Source organism: Rhinocladiella mackenziei, assembly GCF_000835555.1.
Source record: "Rhinocladiella mackenziei CBS 650.93 unplaced genomic scaffold supercont1.3, whole genome shotgun sequence".
NCBI lineage: Eukaryota > Fungi > Ascomycota > Eurotiomycetes > Chaetothyriales > Herpotrichiellaceae > Rhinocladiella > Rhinocladiella mackenziei.
This window is the reverse complement of record NW_013550602.1, coordinates 4,384,263-4,409,942: the sequence shown is the minus strand read 5'-3', so window position 1 is coordinate 4,409,942 and position 25,680 is coordinate 4,384,263. Positions and strand designations below refer to the sequence as shown.

At 49.8% G+C, this 25,680-nt stretch overlaps 9 protein-coding genes across 9 annotated transcripts; 6 read left to right on the top strand and 3 right to left on the bottom strand.

Moving 5' to 3' along the window:
- Positions 1 to 1,294: 1,294 nt before the first annotated feature.
- Positions 1,295 to 1,552, top strand: Z518_05113 (uncharacterized protein; the record flags this gene model as incomplete). The annotated part of the gene is made up of 1 exon (XM_013418818.1): positions 1,295 to 1,552. One exon carries the CDS (start codon positions 1,295 to 1,297, stop codon positions 1,550 to 1,552), a length of 258 nt encoding a protein of 85 aa, XP_013274272.1.
- Positions 1,553 to 3,896: 2,344 nt separating this feature from the next.
- Z518_05112 (uncharacterized protein) lies at positions 3,897 to 4,358 on the bottom strand (the record flags this gene model as incomplete). The annotated part of the gene is made up of 1 exon (XM_013418817.1): positions 3,897 to 4,358. The coding sequence occupies one exon, from the start codon at positions 4,356 to 4,358 to the stop codon at positions 3,897 to 3,899; it is 462 nt and encodes a 153-aa protein (XP_013274271.1).
- A 3,219-nt stretch (positions 4,359 to 7,577) lies between these two features.
- Positions 7,578 to 8,197, top strand: Z518_05111 (uncharacterized protein; the record flags this gene model as incomplete). Its single annotated transcript, XM_013418816.1, has 3 exons — positions 7,578 to 7,667; positions 7,718 to 7,853; positions 7,941 to 8,197. 3 exons carry the CDS (start codon positions 7,578 to 7,580, stop codon positions 8,195 to 8,197), a joined length of 483 nt encoding a protein of 160 aa, XP_013274270.1.
- Positions 8,198 to 8,468: 271 nt separating this feature from the next.
- On the bottom strand, positions 8,469 to 9,530 carry Z518_05110 (uncharacterized protein; the record flags this gene model as incomplete). The annotated part of the gene is made up of 2 exons (XM_013418815.1): positions 8,469 to 9,382; positions 9,437 to 9,530. The coding sequence occupies 2 exons, from the start codon at positions 9,528 to 9,530 to the stop codon at positions 8,469 to 8,471; spliced, it is 1,008 nt and encodes a 335-aa protein (XP_013274269.1).
- A 698-nt stretch (positions 9,531 to 10,228) lies between these two features.
- On the top strand, positions 10,229 to 13,322 carry Z518_05109 (uncharacterized protein; the record flags this gene model as incomplete). The annotated part of the gene is made up of 2 exons (XM_013418814.1): positions 10,229 to 10,411; positions 10,473 to 13,322. The coding sequence occupies 2 exons, from the start codon at positions 10,229 to 10,231 to the stop codon at positions 13,320 to 13,322; spliced, it is 3,033 nt and encodes a 1,010-aa protein (XP_013274268.1).
- Positions 13,323 to 14,018: 696 nt separating this feature from the next.
- Positions 14,019 to 15,890, top strand: Z518_05108 (uncharacterized protein; the record flags this gene model as incomplete). Its single annotated transcript, XM_013418813.1, has 2 exons — positions 14,019 to 14,118; positions 14,245 to 15,890. The coding sequence occupies 2 exons, from the start codon at positions 14,019 to 14,021 to the stop codon at positions 15,888 to 15,890; spliced, it is 1,746 nt and encodes a 581-aa protein (XP_013274267.1).
- A 2,153-nt stretch (positions 15,891 to 18,043) lies between these two features.
- Z518_05107 (uncharacterized protein) lies at positions 18,044 to 20,532 on the top strand (the record flags this gene model as incomplete). Its single annotated transcript, XM_013418812.1, has 5 exons — positions 18,044 to 18,328; positions 18,378 to 18,567; positions 18,618 to 18,877; positions 18,936 to 19,056; positions 19,112 to 20,532. 5 exons carry the CDS (start codon positions 18,044 to 18,046, stop codon positions 20,530 to 20,532), a joined length of 2,277 nt encoding a protein of 758 aa, XP_013274266.1.
- A 1,229-nt stretch (positions 20,533 to 21,761) lies between these two features.
- On the top strand, positions 21,762 to 23,898 carry Z518_05106 (uncharacterized protein; the record flags this gene model as incomplete). Its single annotated transcript, XM_013418811.1, has 7 exons — positions 21,762 to 21,947; positions 22,015 to 22,258; positions 22,345 to 22,434; positions 22,495 to 22,706; positions 22,765 to 22,818; positions 22,952 to 23,372; positions 23,423 to 23,898. The coding sequence occupies 7 exons, from the start codon at positions 21,762 to 21,764 to the stop codon at positions 23,896 to 23,898; spliced, it is 1,683 nt and encodes a 560-aa protein (XP_013274265.1).
- Positions 23,899 to 24,202: 304 nt separating this feature from the next.
- Z518_05105 (uncharacterized protein) lies at positions 24,203 to 25,671 on the bottom strand (the record flags this gene model as incomplete). The annotated part of the gene is made up of 2 exons (XM_013418810.1): positions 24,203 to 25,360; positions 25,462 to 25,671. 2 exons carry the CDS (start codon positions 25,669 to 25,671, stop codon positions 24,203 to 24,205), a joined length of 1,368 nt encoding a protein of 455 aa, XP_013274264.1.
- Between the last annotated feature and the right edge of the window lie 9 nt (positions 25,672 to 25,680).

Below are 25,680 nucleotides of genomic sequence, written 5' to 3'. Positions count from 1 at the left end.
GGGGGGGGGCCTCAAGAAAGGGAGATGTGCCAAGGGGTACAACTGGGACTTACCTAATGTCCTTACCTGGGTGCTTTCGAACACTCAAGAGGATGCCGAGACATTAGTAAGCCAGCAAGTGGTATTCTTTGATCAATCTGAGGAGTATATATCTGGTGGGCTCCTCAAAAAGCAGCCAGTCGATGCTGTAGCTGAATGCATCGCTGTTATTCTTTAGGTCCTGTTGAACTATTGGACAAGTAGTCAGTGCCCCTTTTTTGGGATATAGGGGTAGGAATAGGAGAAGAAAAGGCGTCAACCAAACGTATAATTACCAGCAACATGGCAGGACCAGTTGCTAGATAGACGGAACATTCCATACATATCCCCTTGGCATACTCAGTTTGACGGGTTCATACCCCCTTTCAAATATCCGCTTCTGCGTCCAACAGTGTGACCTGGGCAATAAGGTTTTAGACGAGGAGAAGCCTGAGGGCATCGAGGAGAACCGCCATTCCTGATTTATAGAGAGCTACGATGAGTCATGGATGGAATATAGTAAAAGGTTATTGAGGGAGCACTTTCGATCTATTCGCTAGGCTAGCCGCCCAATGTGGGGAAACAAATATGGCCTAGCGATATTCAAACTTCGCCCTTCATCGAAACACTACCGAACTTGACTATTCAATTCGATCAGTATTCAGAATGGTCTTCTTCCCCCCAATCCTGAGAGACTGTGGGATATCGGAATGGTCGATAATAGCCGAGTATACCAAGCTTCAGACCTTGCTGGCTGCAACTTCCTCCCATGAGAATGAAGTCTCCCTCTCCTCCCAAGATCGGAGCGGTTTCGAAATCGCCATCGTATGTGCCGACCCATAGAAGCGGAATGTGTACAATGTCTTTTCGACAAAGCCAGGAGAGGTGAAGGTACACGATATCGGAAAGCGCCGACTGATCGTAATGCCTCCACAACAGGGGTGATAGGATAATGCAGGTGGACCAAAGCCTGGAGATCCGATCGATACTCGCACAACTAAAGACAGCTCAATATCGCAACAGTTTGTCTGAAGCAAAGTCCCCAGCCCTGGGAAACTGATACGTTATATTACCCTAGCTACCTTCACCAAGCACTACAAGTTCCAAATTAAAAAAAAAAAAGGTTGCCTGCACCTGTGCGGAAGGCCAGAAAAAGATCTGTCAGAAAGCCCTCGACACAACTTGTAAAAGTCTCGGCTTCAAGGAAAAATACCTTGTCCATCGGACCGAGAACCTTAACCACTAGGATTGGATACCGTGGGTCCATTTTGGGAGGATGGGATCAGCAGACACAGTTATGAAATCTGCGGAAGATCATGACCGAGTTGCAGCCACTGACAATATCATTGCTCTTGAAAGGGAGGGCACTGGCATCTGGGACCGCTTTCCGAGCATCGTGATCAAAGGGGTCGGCGATTATGCTGATAGGAACAAGAACGACCAATGGCAGTACTTCGCGGCAGCAACGACGACAGCTGGCATGAAAGGCTTTTTGACGGAGTGGAACCCCAGAGAAAAGATTGTAGAAGGTTAGCTGTTCTCTTATGGTCCATTGGGTTTTCCAGTTTAGAGAGCCGCTTATATTTTACCAGAAGTCCGATCCGCTTTGGCTCGTTCCATTCCATCGCCCCAAGGAATTCGTTGGTCGCTACAAGGAGGCCGAAGCGCTTGAAGTGTAGCGCTTCCAAATTCCAGCACCAGGTGGAGCTGCCCTCGGCGGTGTTGGGAAAACCAGAGTTTTTCTGGAGTTAGTTCAACGCACGAAGTTGCTACGCCCGCAGCGGTCAGTCTTCTGGGTTCAAACTATGGACCTTCGACATTTGACAAGGACACATATAAAATTGGGAAATCCTCAAGATCCAGGAAATCGACGATACAAGAATTGATGTCAAGAACCTCGTCAAACAGCACCCGAGTCAGGAATCGACAGGTCCATGGTTCATGATAATCGACAACGCTGACGATGAAGCATTTTGGGGCAAAGATACACCATTGTATGATTTCTCACCTGATTCCCCTCTAGGATCAATTCTTGTGAAAACCCAAAACGGGAAGGTAGCTATCGATTTGGCACGCAATAAGGGACTCGAGTTACGAGAGATGGAAGAGCATGAGGCTGTTGACAAGGCCACTTGCGAAGCCGGAAGTTTTGACTAATGAAGCCCTGGCCGACCTCGACGCTGCTTCGATCTACTTGAGAAATTAACTCACCTACTACTAGCTATTGTCCAGGCAGCGACATACATCAACAAAAATAGAATATCAAGACAGACATCCTCAATGATACGGATGAGAATGTGATCAGGTTGCTCAGCAAGGACATTCAAGCCGACAGGAGATATAAGGAAGCAAAGAACCTTGTTGCGACGATGTCGCTGGTCTCCTTCGAATAAATTCGACGCCAGAATTCTGTAGCAGCGGCCTGCCTATCATTCATCTCGTGCCTCAATGAAAGGAACATCCATCAGTCTCTGTTACCAGGTGATCCGGTAAGATTGAGATGATCGAAGCTCTAGGATTGATCACATCGTACTGTTTCCTATAGGAGCGCAATGACGCTAGTTCTTCCGACCTGGTGTGCGACGTATATTGCCTCGTACGTTTGGCGACTCAAAACTGGCTCAGAAGGGAGAACCGCGAAAAGTACTGGACGATAACCGGTATGAGGCAGTTGAATGAACGCCCCTCATTTTATGACTACTAACACAGAACCTAGTGGTTGACAAACGTGCCGCATGCTCAGGCTCTTTGTGACTCTTTGCATAGGTAAAAATATTGAACATCAAGATGGGTTACTAGCTTGTATGTGATGGAAAATACCAAGAAGCTGTCAGCTTGCCATTCAAAGTTGTTGATTGGAGAGAAAAAGCATTCAGGGAAAGGGGCAATAGAACCTGGGTCGCTTATGCATTTCTTGGATATGCGCCGAGTAAAAATGGCGATTGGGATAAAGGAGGGGAGCATCTGAAAGAGGTCGTAGATGGACAAAAGGCGGAAATTGGCCCAGAGCATCTTGATATGCTCAGGGCTATGAGTCTCCTGACGAAGGTTTACGGGGAAATGAGTGGATGGGCAGAAGCAGAGAACTACGGGCGCAAGTCCTAGAGACGAGGAAGAGCGTGCTGGGAGATGGGCATCTGACACGCTGGGAAATATGAATTATCTTGCTTACACCTGGAAGTCGCAAGGCCATACTCGAGAAGCGGTAGCTTTGATGAGGAAATACGTCGACTCGCGCGGGAAAAGGCTGGGAATTGAGCATCCTGATAGAGGCATTCAATGGAGTGGTTGAGGAGGATGGAGAACTTGGAATACAGTCAGCCTCGTTAGCTCCATTAAAAGGATGCGAGATCGAGAACCTTGCAATCGTGTCAGGTCAGTTAAATATTAAGGTGCACATTCGACAGGGGAAGGGGTGGGAAACTAATCGTCGAAGCAGTCTGTTTAGTCCAAAGATACACATTAGCCAGTCCCTGTTCAAGGACCGCGATGAGAACTGTGCAAGCGCAAGGGTGACGGTCGTCAGTAATCGAGCGACCGTTTCATGCATCAATACACTGATTGACAGGACACAACGGAGGGAATTCATAGTCATTCTCTGCTGTCAGCTTTTCTCAGATGGTGCGATAAAGATGCTCGGAGACTCCAAAGATTGCCTGATCTTTGAGCCATATCAGAGGTCGCGAAGTTCGAGAGAAAACAAAGAACATGTTCAGTCGGGATGAGGGGAAGCATATCAAAGCCTTTTCCGCCACTGGAACCATCGCTCCACAGAGGATCTCTTCGTCTCACTACATCCAAAGAAACAAAAGCAGGACAGGAGAATGACACACAGGGAGAGCAAAAGCACACCATCAAACCATCGCCCGGTCAATCACTCAAACACACCCACCTGGCCAGGGCACATCCTTCGTCCCGCCCTGCCAATTATCATTCCTCCCATCCCAATACTGAATCTTGAACTTACTCAAATCCAGCCCGTCCTGCGGTTGATCGAGCGTCAGGATATTCAACGAACAAAACTCATGAGTGACGCCTTGATACTCATATTTCCCCCGCCCAAGGACATGGATCCCACAATTGCCGCAGAAGTGCTTGTGTACGTCCTTGGAGCGTATTTGGTAGTCTTTCACCTCAGAGAGAGACGAGGGAGAGAGTAATTCGAAGTCAGATGGCGAAGCGAGCCGAGTGCCAGTGAAACCCTGTTTCAGGCAGACGGTGCAGTTGCAGCGGGTGGCAGTCGGCGGGTCGCCGAGGGACAGGTGTGCTCGGTATTTGATGAAGCCGCAGTGGCAAGAGCCGGTGAAGGGCGTTTTAGTAGCGGTGGTAGAGTCGGCCATGATGACGTTAAATCGAGTTGAGCGTGGAGATTGAGATATGGATTGTTGAACTCTTTTCTTCCGAGGAAGATGTTAAGAATATATACCATTCAGATACTTTGACCTTCGACAGTTATCCCGTGTCACCAAGAGACTCCGCATCTAGGTAGATAGTGCATATAGAATTTCATACTACCTAGCAAAGGAGTCTAGCTCAAGGCAGCAACCTGCGGCCAAGGGGACCGCTAGGGGCTAAGCACGTGGGTGCCTGGAGACTTTGACTTGAAGGGGAATAAGGTACGGGGTACGGAAACTTTATTTCGAAGGTACCAGGAACGGGGTAGTTTGTCTGAGTCTCAATGGACACAGAACGAGGTAGGAAAACGAGATGACAGATGAATAGATAAGAGCCCGTGTCTTGTCTCATGCTGTACCCGAAGATCCTGAAACCATTGTATGTAATAGTGTGTTTGTCGGTCCAAGAAGGTTATGGAGAAAAGACTCCGCAGACATGCAGCGCACCGTATATGGCGAGCATCGACAATGATGAGTATTGGCGATTGTGTAAAGCTTCGCATGCCTGATGGAATATTCGTGAACTGTGGAGAGCTCCATCTGCTGGCGAAGAGAATCTCACCGACTCTTCTCCCATGTCTTCAGGAGAGGGTGATGCTCGCTGCCGGACTTCTAGGAAATCATGCCCACAACTCAGACGAGTTTGCAACTTTCCTGCTTGATATTTCCCAAAGACTCACAGAGATCGAGGTCTTGTCAGATTAAACACGCTCGACGAGCGTGCTGAATTTCCAGAGAAATGTAGCCATTGCACCACATGCGATGTGAAAATCCCCCCTCCAAAGAAGCAGTTCACCAGAAAGGTTTTGACGGCTTCGACCGCCTCCTGGAGGCAGTACCCTACCCTTTCTAATTTCGGAGCTTTAGACTATGTCGATATAATGAAAGAGCGATTGGCGAACTCGACTCGGTTGGATCTCCTCCGGTGTTGTTCGATTTTGGTGCTGCAAAATTCCAATCTGCTCTAAACCACCTAGTGCGGCGATACCGTGGTCAATGCAGCTACATCCATAAAAGTCGACAAGGATGATACCAGCGCCATGCTCCATGAGTGAACTCAGTGCCTCAATATTGCCGTTATGGAATTTTTTTGGGGAGCAAGGGGTCTCTTCATTTATTCCGAGTGTGGGCTGAGGCTCCTGCATTCATTCGGGAGAAGATGCCACAACTCCGTGAGCGCAATGTCACATGCGGCCCAAAGTACAGAGGATAGATCGACGCTCCGAGAGAGAAACAGACGGGTTATTTCGATATGAGCACCAGGATTGCATCCAACCCGCTCCTTCTCGCTATTCCTGGCAATTCTATATTGTATTGTCATGGACGCCGTATAACTCTGCACAGCGGCTTCCAGTGCAGTGGCATGGGCGCCACATCGGGCATTGATGTCTGCCCCGGCATCAACGAGACTCTGGAGGATCTCCAGGTTCCCGCCATAGCACGCAGTATGCGGCACAGTGGCGTTTGATAAAATGTGTTCCGAGGCCAAGGGAGTAAGAAAACCACAGGGCCTGGATGGTTATTACAACCGCACCTGCGTCGATGAGAAGTCGGACGACTTTCTCATGTCCAGAGCCGGCAGCCCTTGAATCGGTCAATGATAGTGGCGTTGAGTACTGTTTTCCATTCGGAGAAATTTTGACGACATCATCCTGGATCGATTAGGTCAACTTGAAGAGGTCATTGGTAAGGCCGAGATTGGTCAACAATTTCAAGTGCTCTCTCGGATTCAGAGCCTCCCCAATTTCGTTTTTGTTATACTTCCAAAAAGTAAATCTCTCAACTTGCTCTCAGATTCAACTTTAACACTACCAGTCCCTCCAGTGTCAATTTGAGTTGGCCCAGAGGGCTATTCTTGATAACCAAGAGCCGGATCCAATTAAACTATGGGCCACTTGATTGAGCATCTTCGACAGGAAATGAAGATTCGTGAGCAAGCCATAGATGTTGTTCATTTCTCTGACAATATTGACCCTTTCTTTTAGAACCTTCCGCACGGTGTTGAAGGACTTCATTAAAACTCCGGACAATTCAATGAGGGCGAGGATACGGGTAGTGGCGCTGAGCGGATCCACTGTAAGGTTGATTGACGCTTGCGATGGTCATCGATGGAGGAAGGTAAGAGAGGAGGCATTGGCATGTTGAGGCTGAAACTCATGGGTCTAGCTGGGCGCGAACGGTAGCAAATCATAACGAAGGCTAAGTCCCGGGGCCAGAATGCGGAGAGGTGTGTAAAGTGTGCGATCTTTGGCCATGTGATCACAGGTGGCGATGATACAAAACAGTGCTGCAGAAGATTGTAGCACCAAAGGCCAGGCTGCAAATGAGTAGAAGTAGTTTCGATGTTGCTGAGGAAGGTAGTTTTCCCCAATAGAGCGTTTTGGCGGGAGTGTCCACCTCTCTTTATGTTCTTTTCAACCACTCCAAAATTGCTGACCGCTCTCAGGATTCTTCTCGCCTGATTTCTCCGCCTCTCAGTGTCGTACACTTGTGCAGCCCCTTGCGGGAAGCGATGTGCTCCTTCCACCAACCAGCTCCCCGTCATACCCCTCTTCCTAGTCTTCATGGAATACGAAAAAACACTTCCACCACATCCTCCAACCGAGCCTGTCCAGAGCTTCTCGCTTCTCTTCTCTTTTTCCATTCGTCACTTTGCATTCATGCATCCGGCCTAGACCATCGTTTGCCTGAGACATGCAGCCCTTGTTCGTATGATGGCTTGCACACCCTTAGCTGAAGCGGCAGAGATCGTTACCCCCCGACCTGAGAAGTCTTTGTTGTCTTCACCTACCACCGCCAGCTTCCTAGCCGAACGAGGATGTCTCCAGAACTAAGTGATCGGAGTTTCCCCTCCCGAATGAGGCAACCTCTCCTCGAAGAGCTACTGAAGTTCAGGCATCGGGCCATGAATTGATCTTTCTATGAAACGACCTGTCCAGAGTTGTAGTGCCATATACTCCGGTGCCACCTCCTCACCGACCCTCTCATCTTCTCTATTCTCGTGGCATGGAGATAAGGTAATTTGTCTCATACATCGTATTGGATTGATCATTCGCTCTTCTACCCTCTCACTCGTTCTTGTGATCACCGTTCGAGGCTGTCGAACTACCCAACAACATCAGTGGATTCTACAAGAGTTTCCAAACACTCACAAAATCCGACGAAATGCGCGTGCTCTCTCTCGCTCCACTCGGCCTCTTGTCCCTATTCCACCTTGCGACCTCGCAAGACCTTTCGAGTCTCCCCCAGTGCGCTGTGAGTTTCTGTTCAGATCTGGATGAAACCGTATATTGACATTGAAACAGCAAACATGTGCCTTGAGCGCTATTAGCAGCACCGGTTGTGCCGTCACCGACGCCCATTGTATCTGCTCCGCGAGTACTTTTCTGTCTTCTGTGGCGTCATGCATTAGCACGGCTTGCAGTCCGGCGGATCAGCAAGGTACGTCGATAAGATTTCGCAATTTTCTGACGGGGGAGGTCTTCTGCACTACATCCTCTCAATGCCCACGACCCTGACTTTAACCAGCAACCCTTACATTCGCCCAGCAATACTGCCTGAGTGGTGGCGTGACCATCACTCTTCCATCTAGCAGTGCTGCCGGTCCCACCTTCACCCCGGCACCGACCACTACGGCTCCCGCGACGATCTCGGCGACCACAACCAGCAGCTATGTCGCTGCCAGTGGTGCACCGGCAACATATACCGGCGCCGCACAGATTTTGAGGCAGGAGTGGGCAGGAATCATGGGGGTCGTGGGGCTGGGTGTTGCTGCAGTCTTGTAGGAAGGGAGAGATCGCGGCGATGACGGGGAAAATTAAGTCAATCAGAATAATTCCAAAAATGTACAGCCATGGTCGATGAGATCGCAGTCCAATGACAGAAAGGACGAGGTATGCGAAGCTCTGGTGCGGACAATATTCGGAGCACCGCCATCGTCCTCATTCTGCAGATAAGTGATAATGAATAATAATATTTCTCCAACGGGGCTCTCATGTCTTTAAGGTCTATATGAGGGCCGATTGTCTCTATTAATATCCAATACCGTCTCCACAATTACAACTTCTCCTTCTTGGCTTTCCGCGTGGTATTCCTGGACGCATCGACAATCAAACTGGCATGACAACTGGACGCGACTAATTCGGCCTCGACATCCCAGACCTCAATGTCTAGATCGAATCTCCCGTTCCGAATCGCCTTGGCCCGCGTACGCACAAATAACCATTCAACACCTTCGTCAGGGAGCAGTTTCTTGATGTCCAAGTTCAGCGCCAGCGTCGGGTACCAGTACTTGGCCCGCGGTTCGTTGGAACGCAGGAATTCTTGCAGCTCGGCTTCAGAGTGTTGCCCGAGAGCGGCCTCTTCGACGAACGGGTTGACATAGCTCTCGACGATCTGCGGGAACATGTCCACCAGGAAGCCGAGGGCGTCGTTGGTCCAGCGGCCGTTAGGCACCCGATTCGGCGCAAACCGCACCCATTGATCGTTCATGGCTTTCGGTCGTCCCGCTGGTTTGCGCTCCGGGTTTATTAGGAACATTTGGATGTTTTGCGCCGCGCGACGGAATTGTGGGAAAGGGTCCTTTGCACGCATGGTGTAGTTTGCGTCGTAGCCTTGCGTGGCAAGCGACTGTAGGTCGGCGGGCAAGGCCGGGGGGTACAATTGGTAAGATGTGTCGAGGCTCAGCCCCTGTTCGGCGGCGATATTGCTCATGGTTATGTATCCTTCTGCTTCGTCCTGGTATTCATCGTGATGTGCTTGTTTCTGAGACAGCACGATGTGGAGGTTGCTGATGCGCGCGCCGAGCTTCACGTCTTTCACGGTGAAGAGGGCCGGACCGACAGAGGTGCGTCGTAGGAATTCTAAGTGGAGGTTTATCGGGTGTGGTTCGGAGCGTGTTGGGTGGGTGAGAGCCATATGGGTGCGGGCGACAACGAGGAAGGACGAGGTGACGTATCCGCCATTGGGAACTGGAAGATGTCAATAGATAAGGAGGCAGAGCGGGGAGAATCTCTCTTTGTGACCTGTTCCTACACACCATTCATCTTTTAGGTGGATGGTGTATTCATGAGAGGAAAGTTGTTTGATTGGAACGACATCTGCGAAAGTAGGAGCCATGGTGACGAATGACTCATCTTGCAAGGGATGTCATGAAGCAATAGGGGACAGCGTCGTTAATAAAGGAGACGTGGGAAAGCCATCAATCGATTGATAGACAGAGCCGACGGGGCAGTAAAAATTTCTGGGGGGGAAAATATCCTGGCGAGAGCCTCGGCACAGATACTGTAGCAGCGTTTATAGCGCCTCATGTAGAAATGTAAAAATTTGGAAGAGGCTGATAGGATGTCTCGAACATGTGTACGGCCATGTGAATTCACACTCCCAAATCAGCCTGGACCCATTTGTCTGCCTCGCCTCGCAGGCACAAAAAGGAACATGCCTTGTGGCTCGAGGACCCGGCAAAACATTTCAGCAGTCATGGATGGATAAACTGGAGTTGTGGCTGTGCAAGGAATATGGCAACGAATACCCATGGAGCCCTCGAACAATCGGGTGCCGTGCACAATTGGCCGGAAGTGTTTGGACATCTTGTTCCCGTTTCTTTTCCGCCAGCGGAGGCGTGAAACCCTCATCCCACTTCTCGGTTCCAACCCTAAAACTGCGCAACGGCTGCCTTAAGTAGTGATTGAATAGATACGGATTTCCTTCTACAATACCTTTGCCATTCCTTCTCTATATCCCGTATCTCTCTTTGTCCTCTGACTTTCTCCTCAATGTTCCAAACACGGGCTCCAGCATGAATTGCGACCTTCCTCATGGCCCCCGCCCGTCGTTCGACTCAAATGCGCCCATTACGCCATCAAGGTCGTACCTTTTACACCACGGCCCTCATCATCACTCTATTTGCCTGCTATAGCTTTCTCCGAGGTCTCGGTCATGGCGACTTTCGTCACACCCGATCAATCGCTGCTCGGTCCCTTGACGCACGCGACCTGGAGGTGTGTTCCCTATGACCTTTCCGCGACACGTGCGCTCTCAGCTAACACACCGCGAATCTAGTGTCGACTCGTTCATAATGCCCCCGACAAATGTTCCTTCATAAAACAGAACTGCCCTGACGAAGAAGCCGGTCTGATTTCATACCTACAACTCTACTATTGCTCCCTCGCCAATGCCAAACCTGTCGCTTTCATCATCCTGGTGATGTGGGTCAGTTTACTCTTCAGCACCATCGGTATTGCCGCCTCCGACTTCCTCTGCATAAACTTGAGTACAATAGCCAGTATCCTGGGCATGAGCGAGAGTTTGACAGGCGTTACATTCCTGGCCTTTGGAAATGGCAGTCCCGACGTCTTCTCCACCTTCGCCGCCATGAGCAGCAACAGTGGAAGCCTGGCGGTAGGAGAATTGATTGGTGCTGCCAGCTTCATCACGGCTGTTGTTGCTGGAAGTATGGCCTTGGTCGAGCCCTTCAAAGTGGCTCGAAAGAGCTTCATTCGGGATGTGGGATTCTTCGCCGTGGCTGCTAGTTTCAGCCTGGTCTTCCTATCCGACGGCAGTTTGCGGCCGTGGGAGTGTATCACCATGATCGCCTTCTATGTCTTCTACGTGATCTTTGTGGTCTCATGGCATTGGTGGCTTTTGAGACGACGAAGGATCAGGCTCTCTGAAACCACCGCCCGATTGCATCATCACATTCCAGACGCCCAAGAACTCGAAGTGCCTGAAATTGATGATGATGAAGAGTCTCGTCCAGCAAACGAGCGTACCAACCTTCTGCGGGCATCGTCGGGCGATACCATTCCAACGCTGCGCACTCCCGGAACTCCAGCTTGGAAGATTGAAGATCTCGACGAAGATGATGAGGCACGAGATCGATATCTCGCCGAGTTGCAAAGCAAAATGAGAGTGAGTCGAGCAGCCCGAGGGGAAAGGAGGAATACCATGACACCCATTCGGCCGAGTTTGATTGGCGCACTGGAATTCAGATCTCTTATGACGTCTTTGGAGAAGAAGGGTACGAGCACTCAACCAATTGGTCTTCGCAGATACTCAGATGATGCAACAAGTGCGCTGAGTCCGATTCCGGTCAGCGCTTCTCCTGGTGGCTCTCATCCAGAACGCGTCAGCCACCAAAGGTATGTGGACGTGGAGAGACAGCCTCACGGACATGGCGTCCGTGGGCGAGCAGTATCTGCAAATGATGCCACGAGTCTCCGGATTAATACGGATTTTCTGTCTGATCGAACATCCGATCGGGGTTCTGAAACGGTCCTCACCAGTGAAGGATCATCATCGTCGAATGCAGCCAAACCTCCGAGGGCGAGCGCCAGTATATTGCGCACACTGAATGAGCCTTCTAGTCATCCCCGGTTACCCTCTCCAAAACTTATCGTGTCACCTTCTGGATCTCAACTACCATCAGAGACCGGAAGTCTTTCACCTGAGCCTGCTAAGTCACCCAATCTTCTGGCCCCTCCGACCACAACGTTCCATCGTCCCGATTACAATGACGAACATCGATCGGAAAGTCGGAGTCCAGCGCTTTCGCCCCGAACTGGTCCGACCCTGCAAGTGCCGATTTTGCATACTCCACATCCTGACCATAAGCGATCCGTGTTGCAACCAGAAGATTTTCCACCCTATATGGATTCACCAATGCTTCTCACTCCAATATCCTCGAGGCCTCCAAGTATTCACTTACCTGCCCCCAGCGTGTCTCCGGAGTCTGCCCACCACCTTGGTCTCCTTCCAGAAGAGGAGGAGACGATGCGCCGGTTCTCATGGTGGCCATATAAATACCTACCAGCTCCTCAAGTAATTGTATCAATACTCTTCCCGACAATTTATGGATGGCGGGAGAAGTCGATTCTCGATCGGATATTGGGCCTGATTACTGCTCCAAGTGTCTTTCTCCTGACCATCACTCTCCCAGTGGTTGAACCCCAAGACAAGAGGGCAGACACTGATCCTGGATTGTTGACACCCACGGGACAAACTCGGAGTCGAGCTCCAAGTCGGGTAGAACTGCTGTCAGATACTCCTACCATTGCTCCAAAGACATCTCCGTCCCTCGGTCAGCCTCATCCCTATGAAACCGGAATATCACGACAAATGTCCGATTACCCTAAAAGTCCCAATCCAGAAGCCGATGAAGTATCTGCATCAAAGGAGTGGAATAGGTGGCTTGTCCTCCTCCAAGTCTTCACGGCCCCTCTGTTCGTGGTGACCGTTGTCTGGGCAAATATGGATGATGATCACACCATCAAGCTTTATGTTCGGCTAGTGTTAGGATCTCTGATCTTTTCCCTTGTATCGCTCGCCGTCCTCCTTTCATCCACCACGGCCGATCGTGAACCAAAATACCGACCCTTGTTGTGTTTCTTGGGGTTCGTCGTGGCTATCGGATGGATTTCAACTATTGCCAATGAAGTGGTTGGAGTATTGAAGGCCTTTGGAGTCATCTTGGGAATATCCGATGCCATTCTTGGATTGACCATCTTTGCAGTGGGCAACTCCTTGGGTGATCTCGTGGCAGATATTACCGTGGCCAAACTCGGATTTCCTGTGATGGCACTGTCAGCCTGTCTTGGAGGTCCCATGTTGAATATCCTCCTTGGAATTGGCATTGGAGGTATGTACATGACCATTCACAAAGCGACACATAAGCACGCCAAGCACCCTCAAAAGCCGATCAAATACAAACCCTACGAGATTGACGTGAGTACGACGTTGATGATTTCCGGTGTTACCTTACTGGTAACATTGGTCGGGTTGTTGATTGTGGTGCCATTGAATGGTTGGAGGATGGACCGCAAAATTGGACTGGGTTTGATCATATTGTGGACATTGTCTACGGTGGGCAATGTAGCCGTTGAACTCCTTGGATTTGGAGGAGATACATTGTAAGTCTCATGCATTGAATGGTATGTGCAAGAGCTAGCATGGCGTTTGGGCGTTTTGGAAAGGACAAATGAGTGAACAACGCACTACACAGTACATATGTAGCTGAAAACAGCTTTTACCCCCTACTTCTCCTCCCCCTCCTTTCCTGATTAATGTGCAGCCCGCAGTGCCGCGGTGCTTTTGACGACTATTTTCTCACAAGGCTGAAGATGCTCGGCAAAGAGGCTCCGTACAAATAGGATTCTCGTTGAGATAGGTAATGTGGGAACAGCAGAAAGGGCCAGACATAATGACTAATGCACGGGATACCGACATCGAAATGTGCAATGTCCGGTATCGCAAGTCCGATTTACGTCCGTACAGCGAGGAGGCAATTTTGACACACGGCTTCCGCAAGGCTGTGATTGGACAGCCTCGCGAGCCTCGGCAAGTTTGCCGCCTAGAACTTTGAGGGCCACCGTAACTAGTTTAACTTACCCCAGGTTCAAGGCCCAGGGTCCTCGGTTCTATCCATCTGTCTTGTGTCTCTCTTGTCTTCTAACATATTTATCCATATATCCCTCCCATACACTCTTCCTGGGCTTCGGTCGACGAGACAGATTATTCTATTATTGCAACTTTTCTCATGACACTCGTTCTGCAGACACGAGAGCTTCCAGCGCATTTTTAGAAAACACCCAATTCCAAGCAACCGTGGCAATGCCGATCAGATCAAATTTCCCTGATCTCGATCTTCAGGTCACAGATATTTTCTCCTTCCTCTTCAATCGAAAGGATAGACCCTTTCCTGACAATCAAGGTATGTTCGAGAACATAGCCGGCCCATTGAAAGATGGAGGAAAATTTCTTTTGTACGACCTTCTCCACGAAACGCGACGGTACCAGAACCCTCATCCATGGATCCATACTAATGCATATATTGTAGTCATTTTTCAAGACGCGGACAATCTCGACCGCCAATACACTTTTTCCCAGATTAAACAATCCAGTATTGACTTCGGCAAGGGGCTGAGAGCAAACCATGCATTTCGCAAAAGCGATGTGCTAGCTTTATACGTCCCTAACGACATCGATGTTGCTCCGGTCGTCTTCGGCACACTTTGGACCGGCGGCATTGTCTCTCCTGCAAATCCAGGCTACAGGGTCCCCGAATTGGTGTATCAGCTCAAAGATTCCGGTGCAAAAGTGGTTGTGACGCACATGAGCGTGCTCGACAATGCGAGGAAAGCATGCAAGGAAGTCGGAATCCCCGATTCCTATATCATCATCCTAGGGAAAGACCGTGACCCAACTCGAACATTCAAACACTGGACTCTAGTCCGTAACTTCGAAGGCACAGCTCGATACCGAACTCCCAAGATATCCCCCAAAACCGACCTCGCTTTTCTGGTATACTCATCCGGAACAACAGGCAGACCCAAAGGCGTCAAGCTCACCCACTTCAACATGACGGCGAACGTCCAGCAGGTCAACGGCGCTGAACCCTGGCTGTCCTGGAACGGCTCCATGGCTGTGCCTGGCATCCCGGATCCGCCGAAGGGCAAAGGCGACAAGATCCTAGCTTGCTTGCCATTCTTCCATATCTACGGCCTCAATTGCTTAGTGCATTGCCCGATCTACACGGGCGCGCACACCATGGTGTTGGCACGATTCGATCTGGAGAAATGGTGCCGTCTCGTTCAAGACCATCAAATCACATTCAGCTACATCGTCCCACCCATCGTGTTACTCCTGTGCAAGCACCCAGCCGTAGACAAATACGATCTCAGTTCCCTCCGCATGACGAACTCCGGTGCCGCGCCTCTGACACGAGACCTGGTCGAAACACTATTCAAGCGTAAAGGCGTACGCGTCAAACAAGGCTATGGCCTAAGCGAAACCAGCCCGACGATCTTCATGCAACGGTGGGAAGACTGGCTCAACACCGTCGGCTCAACTGGGTGGATGGTCCCGAATCTCGAGGCGAAGTTCTGCGCCGTACCGGGAGCGGGCGAAGAATCCGACGGCACCAAAGAACTTCCCGTGGGACAAGTCGGAGAGCTGTACGTGAAAGGCCCCAACGTGTTCACAGGCTACCACAACAACCCCTCCGCGACGGCCGAGTGTCTTACAGACGGCTGGTTCCGCACCGGCGACGTCGGCTTCCTCGACGCCCAAGGAAACTTGACAATCACCGACCGCGTCAAAGAACTCATCAAGTACAAAGGCTTCCAAGTACCTCCGGCAGAATTGGAGGGCTATCTCGCGAATCATGAACTCATTGATGACGTCGCCGTCGTGGGTGTTGACAGCACCGAACTCGGCACTGAAGTCCCTCGGGCCTACGTTGTGCGTAAAGGGGGCTTGTCCGCTGTTCAACCTAATGATGCCGAAATGATTGTCAATTGGTTAAACAACAAAGTGGCGAATCACAAGAAATTGCGTGGAGGGATAAAATTTGTTGAGGCTGTGCCGAAGAGTGTGTCGGGCAAGATTTTGAGGAGAGTCATTAAGGAGCAAGCTAAGAAGGAGTTGAGAGAGGAGGAAGAAGCTAGGATGTACGAGAAGAGAGCGGGTAAGGCCAAGTTGTGATTTGTTGACATGTACAAAAGGGGGGGCATAGAAAGATCATATCGATTCGAAGACTATATGGGTAGATTAATTATATGAATTGAGGTTGACCAATCGCTGCATTTACCTAGAAAAGGGCCTCAGCCTCGAAAGCATTCCTGTCATAATGCAACAGGCTTCGGGACATGTGGACGTTGACGATGACCATGACATAATCAAACACGTTCTTAGAATCACCTCTTTCGAAATTTGTTGGAACCCACTCTAGCCAGTTGAATCTCCCTCGCTATTCGAAGACTGCGTCCGGATTTGTGAAGATGTCTGCCATGTCTTCCATGATGTCGTGCCAACAGCGATCCTCGTCTGGGGGAGGAAAGGAGCATATCTCACCATTCTGGGCGCTATCAGTGGCAATGGTCGTCGCGCCAGCCAATTTCTGCAAACCCCTGGCGATAGTACCATTTGAAGAACAAAAATATCCGGCTCAGGAGCTAGACGTACCCGAAAGGGCAGAATTGCTGAAGCGGAAAATTGGTTGGATGGATTTGAAGATGAGCGTGATGCGGAAAATCGAGTCTTGAGGGCCATGTCTTGTCATTCATCCGAGTCTATCTACAAGATAAGTATCAATCAAGACGGTTACCCATCCCATGTCTAGTCGATCCAGTTTCTATTAGAGGTCTTGTCAATAACTACACGATTGCCTCAGATCCTAAATACTCTGCACGTTGAAGCGCATCTATAGCTCGAAGCTGCGGAACTTACCCATCTTGCACATGAATGATGGCTCGCATACTTGTGGCTGCGCGGTTTGCCAAAGAAGCACTACTATTGCAACCGATAAATCATCCACCACATCTATGTTTGTCCTGCTCGGCCACCAAAATGAGTGGTCGTGTATCATTCAACTGCCATGAGGCTAAGTACCATGGTGTTGGACAAAAGAGTTTTGTGGTCCATTAATCCTACTTACGCTAGCAGATAGGTCATGACCGGCTTCTCCTCCGAAAACATGCGCGGGATTGTCCTTCATTGTCGGTCTTCGAATTGTTCGGACTTTAGCCTTGTTTCGCTACTAAGCTATAAACCCATTACACGTATAAGTACTATGCCAGCATGAGTGTTACGCTCGTCTATCCTCGAACTGGTACCGCCTTCGGCTGATATAACCTTCGTACTAATACGGTCTTTAGACTAGTATATCCCTTCGCCCTGGTACGATCTTTGTCCTGAATCCACGTCCTTCCATCCACAGGCCCCATCACACACAAACCATGGACGACATTGCAGTATGCAGTCATGACCACATCCTGATTCACTATTCTTTTTCAAATTGTCTTCGACTTGGAAACCAATCCCCCTAGCTCGGACAAGTGTATCTTCCATGTGTCCGTCCTGTCTAGAGGTTCCACATGAATGGCCGTTCTCGGTCCCTCGTTCATTCTCGACTCATTCATCTTCGATGAGAACACTGGCACTGTGACGTACCACAGTTGTATGACCTCTTGCTTTATTATAGTCAATACATGCAAGCCCAAGGTGTCTGCGAACCCACAAATGCTTCGATGCTTGAAGAGCACTTCCACTCCAAAAATCAATATCATAAAGAGCAGTTGTAGTAATGAAAGTATCTCGCCACGTTGCCACTGGCCATCAAACCCTTTTTCAGAAGCATCTTGCTGGGATGTGGAAGACATGATGGACAACTTGTACGCTGTACAATGGGGTATGCTTTGGCTCGAAATGATATTCCCACGATGCGAATGTTGGACGAGCTTCTCTTTGAATCCATGGCCGGCCACGGCTCGAACCCAGCCTCTATTCTCATACGAACCTTCTGAAATGGTCAACGGCAGCGTTGGGGATCAACTTTGTCGCAGCCAACGGCAACCATTCCCGTGCTAGCCATATTGGGACGCCGGCAGAGCGAATTAGTCTTTGGCCCCATCGAACTTAGCCTCGTTGGGACTGCGGCAGAGTGACAGAGTCTTGATAATAATACTGAAACGCCTGTGGGAATTTGGGCCACAAAGCTATGGTGGCAAGGAAAATTTACCATTAAATTTTCATTTACAGGTCTTCTCAAGTTTTTGTCGTCGAGTTTGGCTCTTTTCTTCAATTGCCTGTCTGCGAGCTCGCCCAACTCAGCACTTTCCGTCCGGCAGTGTGCAAAGATGGACTGGCATGAGGACCCAAGCCTTTCTGACCCTTCAGACTGGGAATTCCACGAATTTTTGAATTTGGACGCTATGGCCAACCACCCGGACTCCGTCTCAACCGAGTCTCCTGGATATGACCTCGATCAAACAACGCTTAATGAAGGCCTCGGATCAATCTCTTCCCTGCCCCAGAACTTTCATAGCAGCGAGACCAATGCTGTCGTGGGAGTCGACAACATTGATCTAGTTCTCCAAGAAGAGTTAACCGGCACTACCCCCTCCCAAGAGAGACACTGCTCGGTAAGCCACCTAAATCTTCAGTAAAACAGAGCTAAATCTTCCGATGCAGTTGAACCAACAACCCTTACGACAAGATACAATCATGCAGTGCCATGTATCTGTGACCAGTCTTCATCAGCATACCTCCCCTCAGCTCTCATCTTCAATAGCGGAACATCAGGACGCCCTACCAACTCTGGAGTCAGAGTTTAATCACAACGGACGACCAGATTCACTCTATGACACCACAAATCCTTTTTGTGAGTGGCTCGCTAGCTATGCCATGGCATCTAGCTAAACAGCTTTGTAGCTCAAGTATCAGCGAATACCTCTGGCTCCATGCATGTACAAGAATCCCCGGAGCCCGATTATATACCCATGGTCCAATTCATCGATGGATCGAATAGGAGACAGACCCCTCTGGAAGGATGCGGCATCTTGAATGTGGGGTATCATTCATATGATACCTGCCATCGAAAGAGGAAAAGGAACGTAACGGACCAGCAGAACAGAGATCAGGTGATCGAACAGGGTGGAGCTTGTCTCCGTTGCAAGTGGAAAAAGTCGAGGGTAAGGCATCCTGCCGCCATCTATCCTGTGTGTATGACAGCCAAACTCTTGGGTACAGTGCTCCCCCGGACCAGTCTGCCATATGTGCGCCAAAGAAGCCAAAAGGGCACAACGAAGCACATTGTTCTGGACCGAGTGTATTCGGGCAGATGTCCTGAGCTTCAACGTCTTCATTCCTGGTGAGGCATTAACTAGGTTTATCGGGCTGATAGGTCTCTGTTGACTCGTTTACAGGTGGACTCATTCCAGCCACCCTCATGTCTATCGCTGAAGCCAAAAATTTGAGAAGAGGCTCCTTTAGAGCAAGATTTGCACATTTCCTCGGAGATATAATTACACCACAAACCCCGGGCTACTCTCCCTTGCGACTGTTGCAGTTGAACTTCCTCGCGGACCTTTCAGTCTTCAACCTACACGAAGCAGATACACACTTATCTCGATTTCGAGCTATCGCGGTTTTTGCACGTGCAAATCACCTGTTGTCAGCGAGCCAAATGGCTGAAGACCCGAACCAGAGCGTTTGTGGTCGTTCAACATTTCTCTCACCAAGAGAATATCTGGGAGCCTTAGCTCCTGGTGCCGAATCTTATGTCGAGCATTATAGAGCACATGCAAGCGTTGAAATGCTCGAGTTACTGGAAGACTTTGTGCGTTCCCACTCCAGCGTGTCTCAGAGTCTCAGAATGCCTTGTACGGGATTGATGATCGTTGTTGCGTCGGTGCTCTACTGTGGCTTGGTTGAATCCGTCCTGCCATCCTGCCGTGATCAGCAAACAGAATCCCAGCAGTTCCTTGGCAAATATCTGCTACACAGCATCAAAATCTTCTGTACCTATGCATTCCCATCAGCTGAAGGTCTCGTCGAGGAGCTTGGCTCTGTCGAACTTGGAGATTCCCTCCCAGAGAAGTTTATCCACAATTTGAACGCCCATCTGAATTCAGCTCCAGTAGAGCCCTCGATAGACAGGACTGAGCACTTGCGGTATTTGAACTGGCCGCGTCCTGTCAGCAGAAAAGATCAGCGGCTCGAAAGCCTCGGCTTGGAACATGCAGGGGACGCTCAAACACGGAGTGCTGAGAATGTTCACTGGATCTATTCGGGAATTCCGCCCGCCTACACACAAATATTTGACTTCACCGTTGCGGAGCTTTCAGGCATGATGAATGCTTTCCATTTCCGCCCATCTAGCCCAACTGAGCGGATATCAGCTTCAACGAAGAATTGCCAGCCCGAGTCATTCAAGACGTTCCGGTTGTTCTTGAGAGCCAGCCTCGAGGCGGCCATCGAGATTATTGCCCACGAAAGAGAGCTCTGCCTCGTTCAGCGGGCGTCTGACAATCACAACAATAGCCCACCCAAGCTGCCCGTTATGCAGTTCGGAACAACTGCTGAGAGTGATTGGGCTTGCAGCATGATCGCTCTGGGCTCCATGTTCAGAACCATCGTCCTCGATAGCTTTGCCCATGCCGAACTGGTGCAAAGCGCCACAATGCAACACGGACACCCAGAAGCAGCAATCAAGCTGTGTGAAGCCGTAGAGACGCAGATTGCCGCAGGGTTCAAGCTCTTGTGCACCCATCTCCCTATTTGGAGAAAATGGACTGGATTCGCATCGCATTTTGCTGGTCGAAAGTCGATGAATGTTAGGGTGTAGCGGGAGGAGGACTGCAAATTCAATGCCCTCACGAGGAGCAATCTCTCAAGTTGCCAGAGGCTTGACCATTGCGATGAAAGCTTGCCCAGATTTGTTCTTGTGTCTAAGAAAGAAAGCTCCTGCAAAGGACGCAGGACGAGTTTCCTAAAGTTTCTGCCTGATTTTGGATTAAGGGAGTCCAGCCGTCGAACAATGAGCAGTTACCTTTTACTTGGAAAAGGGTTATCACCCCTATGCAGGATATAGGGGAAAAATAGGAGTAGAAAAGGGGGTCAACCAAGCATGTATATATGCTGGTAATCTGGCAGGACCAGTTGCCAAAGAGACAGAGCATTCAAATACATCTCAATTGGCACCTCCAGTTTGACACTGCCCTGCCAGAGTGAATTCCCAGCACGTCCTTTGATATGCCAGTATAACGACCAATTAATGATAGACTCCAGCATGGGCCATCTATCATCATCTTCGTTTCACGAAATCGGTAACAACAACATATTTACCCAAGAACCCTGACAGGAGGCCAAAGAAAAGCTATGACTGCAACCAGATAGCAAATGTCGAAGACCTGAGATTTCTATGGATGCGGCAAGTTCTTTCCGTTATGGCACCGGAAATTATGTAATCAGCCCCATCCTAACTCTTTGGGGTACATGGCCCTGAACGCAACCTGATCACGATCCATTCAACTTGGGGTCAAGTCTTCTTACCAATCCCGGGGTTATAGATCCTGTCATTTTGGTCTACCCATTACCACTTCCTCTGGCGCGGGTTTGTCATATCGCCGGCGGTCGAGCCGTCGGTTAATCCGCTAGTGAATTTCTGATGCGGTATATCATTCTGGGCAACGTTAAAACTCAGGTATTATTGGCCCAAGCGGCCTAGTACCAGTATAACGGGCTCGCTTGGTGGATCAATGCTGGATAAGAAGTCATGATTTGGAGTTCGGGGCGATTCTTGCTGATAGCGAAATGATAGCGTATCAAGTTTTATTCTTTTTACTATAGCTTCAGGGCGATACAGACAGGGTCCTCGATAAGGACTTGATTCTTGAACGACTTTCGCAGGCCAGCAAGACTCCAACCACCTCAAGCTTATAACAGTGAGCGATCTCACTGCTCAACAAATGCCGATCGACGAAATCCGTACTGCTCCCCTGCTACGGCGAGGCTGATTAGCTGCTAATATCCACTCTGTCGAAATACCTGATCTGATCCCAGAAAAGCCCGACAATGTCGTATCTCGATCGCAAATCTGGCCTTGCGTCAACGGCAAAGGAAGCGGACATCAATATCGAGCCCGGAGTAGATCTACGAGTCAGCACCAACACCAGCGTCGACGCCAGCATCCAAGAAGCGGAATTGCAAGACAACAGAAACGGTCAATTCCACCGCTCCTTCAGTCCTCGTCAGATTCATGTAGGTTCCGTTCAAGAGACACCAGAAAAGTTCCAACCATTACTTACCGGGGTTTTCTGTTTTCTAGATTATATCGCTAGGATCAAACATCGGCAGCGGCGTTTTCCTCGGCACAGGCAAAGCTTTAGCCAATGGCGGTCCGGGGTTCATGGTCATCGCCTACTTTCTCGTGTGCTCGTGTGTCTGGGCTGTCTTGCAGACACTCGGCGAGATGACGATTGCATTTCCAACGTCGGGAAACTACATTGACTATGCGGACCGTTGGGTTGATCCGGCATTAGCATTTGGGGCAGGATTTGCTGAATGGCTTGGTAAGGCTTGCTGAGCTCTCTGTCATATCAGATCATATCCCCCTGAGATTATGTACGCGTGCATGACTGACAAAACGTCACAATAGGATGGGTCGCTGTCGTTGCCCTCGAGGCCGTATTTTTTGATATCTTCGTGCAATATTGGGCCTTGGGCGTTCTTCCTATTGCTGCATCTAGTAAGTTGGCCTAGCTCCCGGCCCCTCTATTCCCCGTCCTTCGCAGTACTGACAGGATAGTTACAATCTTTCTCGTCGTGGTTCTGGCAATATTCTTCCTTCCCAACAAGATATTCGCCTGGTTCGAATACATAACTTCAGTGATCAAAATCTTCTTGTTCCTGATGATCATCATTCTGTCTCTGGCCATTGTCTGTGGTGCCGGTCCTGATGGCTACGTGCATGATGGAGCATACTGGCGAGATCTGCCACCGTTCAAAAATGGCTTCACGGTATGTGTCAACATCTATGCTGTCTTTAAGTTCCAAAGATACTGAAGATTCTGGCTAGGGATTTGCGAATTGTTGTCTCCTGGCCCTTGCGGGTGTTGGGGACCAAGTCTTCGTAAGTAATTCCTCCGTTCCATTCCATGTCACTTTCTCCGTACACGATCATCAAGTGGCCAGATCGTGGGTACCCAGACATGTGCCTACCGTGAGTGTTAGGCACCAAAAACTGACCTCGCGGAACTTTGTAGATTGGCATTATGGGCGGCGAAGCCCAGAGTCCGCGATTCTCCATGGCCCACGCGACGAAACTGGTTCCGTTTCGAGTCAACTTCGTCTACATGCTGAGTGTCGTCTTCATCACATTACTCGTACGATCTGACGATGAGCGCCTCCTCGGAGGCTCCGATGTGACGGCATCGGCATTTGTCATTGCGGTTGTCGATGCGAATATTCCGGTCATTCCAGATATCATGAATGCAGCCATGATCACTGGCATTCTTGCCATTGCCGCCGAGTCCGTCTACCTCTCTTCGAGAATTCTAAGGGAAATGGCCCACAAGAGGTTGATTCCCGAAGTCATCGCAAAGGTGGACAGTCGTGGACGACCTCGATGGGCTCTTCTGATTACTTGTGGTGTGGCGGTTTTCCTGAGCTATCTAAGCTTAAGCTGTAAGAAATCTCCTTCGTCGCTCCAAATTTCATGTATCTGACGCGATTAGCCGGCGGTTACGAACTTTTCATCTGGCTCGTCAATATTTCCAGCTCTGCCTACTTCATCAACTGGATCATCATCTCATTCACATCCTGGCGTTTCCATCAGGCTCTCCAAGCACAAAACGACACTCTCTTCTCCCAAGTGTATGCTTGGAAATCGATTGCCTGGCCTCTTATGCCCGCTTGGATGATGACCATTTCCTTACTGCTCTTGGTCTGCTGCGTGGAGGCCGGTGCCGTTCCCCTTGGAGGCGCGAGCTTTACTGCTTATACCTTCTTCCAATACATTATTGGGCTGTTGATCATTGTTTTCTTCACCCTAGGATACAAGGTGATCATGCGCACACCATGGCGGGATCCTCGGACTGCAGATTTGTTGACTGGTCGCCGTATTCTGAGTGCGGAAGAGATCAAATATCTCGATAATTATTATGCCATGCCGAAATGGAGACGATTTGGAAGCTATGTGCAACTTTGGTGAACAAGGATGGGAGCAATCAATCACCTCATAAGAGCTGGAGCAGCGAATATTTTGCAAGTTGGACATGTTTTCGTGTTGTTGTTGGCGGTGAGAGGCTGGAGGGTGTCCCAAGCCTGGTATTTTTGGGGGGGTAAAATTTGTGTGTATGTAGTTAATGAATCCCCTTGACAGAAACTACCAAGCCTTCAAAAACTTTGACATGTACCGGTCATGTTGACACCGTATAATGTATCTCGACTCCGGTCAATTGTATGACAGAATCCTGATTTAATTTCTAGCCTGGACTTCTAAGATGATCATTCCATTATAACCGTGACCTCGAACTAGCTTTGGCACCACAATTCTGATTCTTCCGTTCTTCAACAATCTCATTGATGGTCTTGGCCTCTCCAAACCGCCAACTAACATCATTACCCCAATCATTATCCTTGCTCCCTTCAGTCGCTGTGTCTCTCCACCGCCATCTAGGTATTTGCTGCTCACCTCTGTCCAACAGCTCGACCACCCACTTACCAAAGATCGGCATCATTTTGAACCCATGGCCTGAATCTCCAGAGAGAACCACCAGAGACCCGCCCGTGCCAGGAACAAAGTCAATGCAGTATTCTGAGTCACACGTATCGCTAAACCAGCACAGTTTGTTATTGATGAACGGCCGGTCTGCCAGCCAGGTGAGCGTCTCGCAAAGCAGAGTACGTAGCTTTTGCTCGTCTTCAAGCGGAATGTAATCGTGTAGGAGAGGTGTGTCGGTTGCTGGTGGAAGGGAAATACCGGTCTTGGTATCTGGATTGCTGAAGCCAGCTCCTAAAGGGCAGAGTTTCAAGAGTCGAGTCTCTGGATCAGGCTCAAAGTAAAAACCTAGGTCTCGTACATTGACCACGGGGAGGCCGCGAAGGATATCGCATTCGCGCTGGGTCAGTTGGATATGTGCGACCGACCAGCAGCGGGCAACATTGAAACTGCCGAGCAAGGGGATGAGGGACGCACCATATGCTCCTAAAGCGCAGATGGTCGTTTGCACTGCATGGGCTTTTCCGTCTCTTGTACGAACGCCAGTGCATCGCGAAGAGCGTGACGAGGAAGAAACAAGTGGAGAATCGTAGATGAGTTCTACAACATGTCCGATCTCCGGGCCGAGCAGAAACTTGACCCCACGGCCTGCCAACAAAGTGTAGATACCTCTTAGAGCATTGGCAGAATGGGCATACCCTTCAAGCCTGTTGAAGTAGCCCTTGAAGCCTTTCAGCGGGCCCGAGAGCTGCCAGGCATACTCTTGAAACTGTGCCCGTGTGTTTATCGGTTGAACTCCACGGCTCAAAACCGGGTGCTTGGTCACGTACTCAAACGCTTCCTCATGGTGCTGAGTGGCTTTCAAGGATGCTTGTCCAGAGACCGTCACCAGGTGGCCGGTCTGGTGGTAGTAGGGGGAAAAGTCGGGTGTTTTCCAGCCTTCAATTGCTTCCTAAACCAGATAAACAATATATTAGCAAATGCAGTGCAAGACCCAAACATTTCTGAAAATGATCGGTGCGAGACCACCAGTCGAAAGACCAGAAGACTCACCAGTCCTAGTTCTGTATAGAAGTCCGTGTCATATTGCGATCGGACGATCTTATTCAGATCGTTTCCGGCCGAGTACGGAGATGGGATTTTCCATGATCGCTCGAATACGGTGATATCATCGTAGCCTTGCTGTACGAGATGATATGCTGTAGAAAGACCCCAGGGCCCTGCGCCAATGATTGCAACCGGTGCGTGCTTGTCCTTTGGCATGGCGATTAT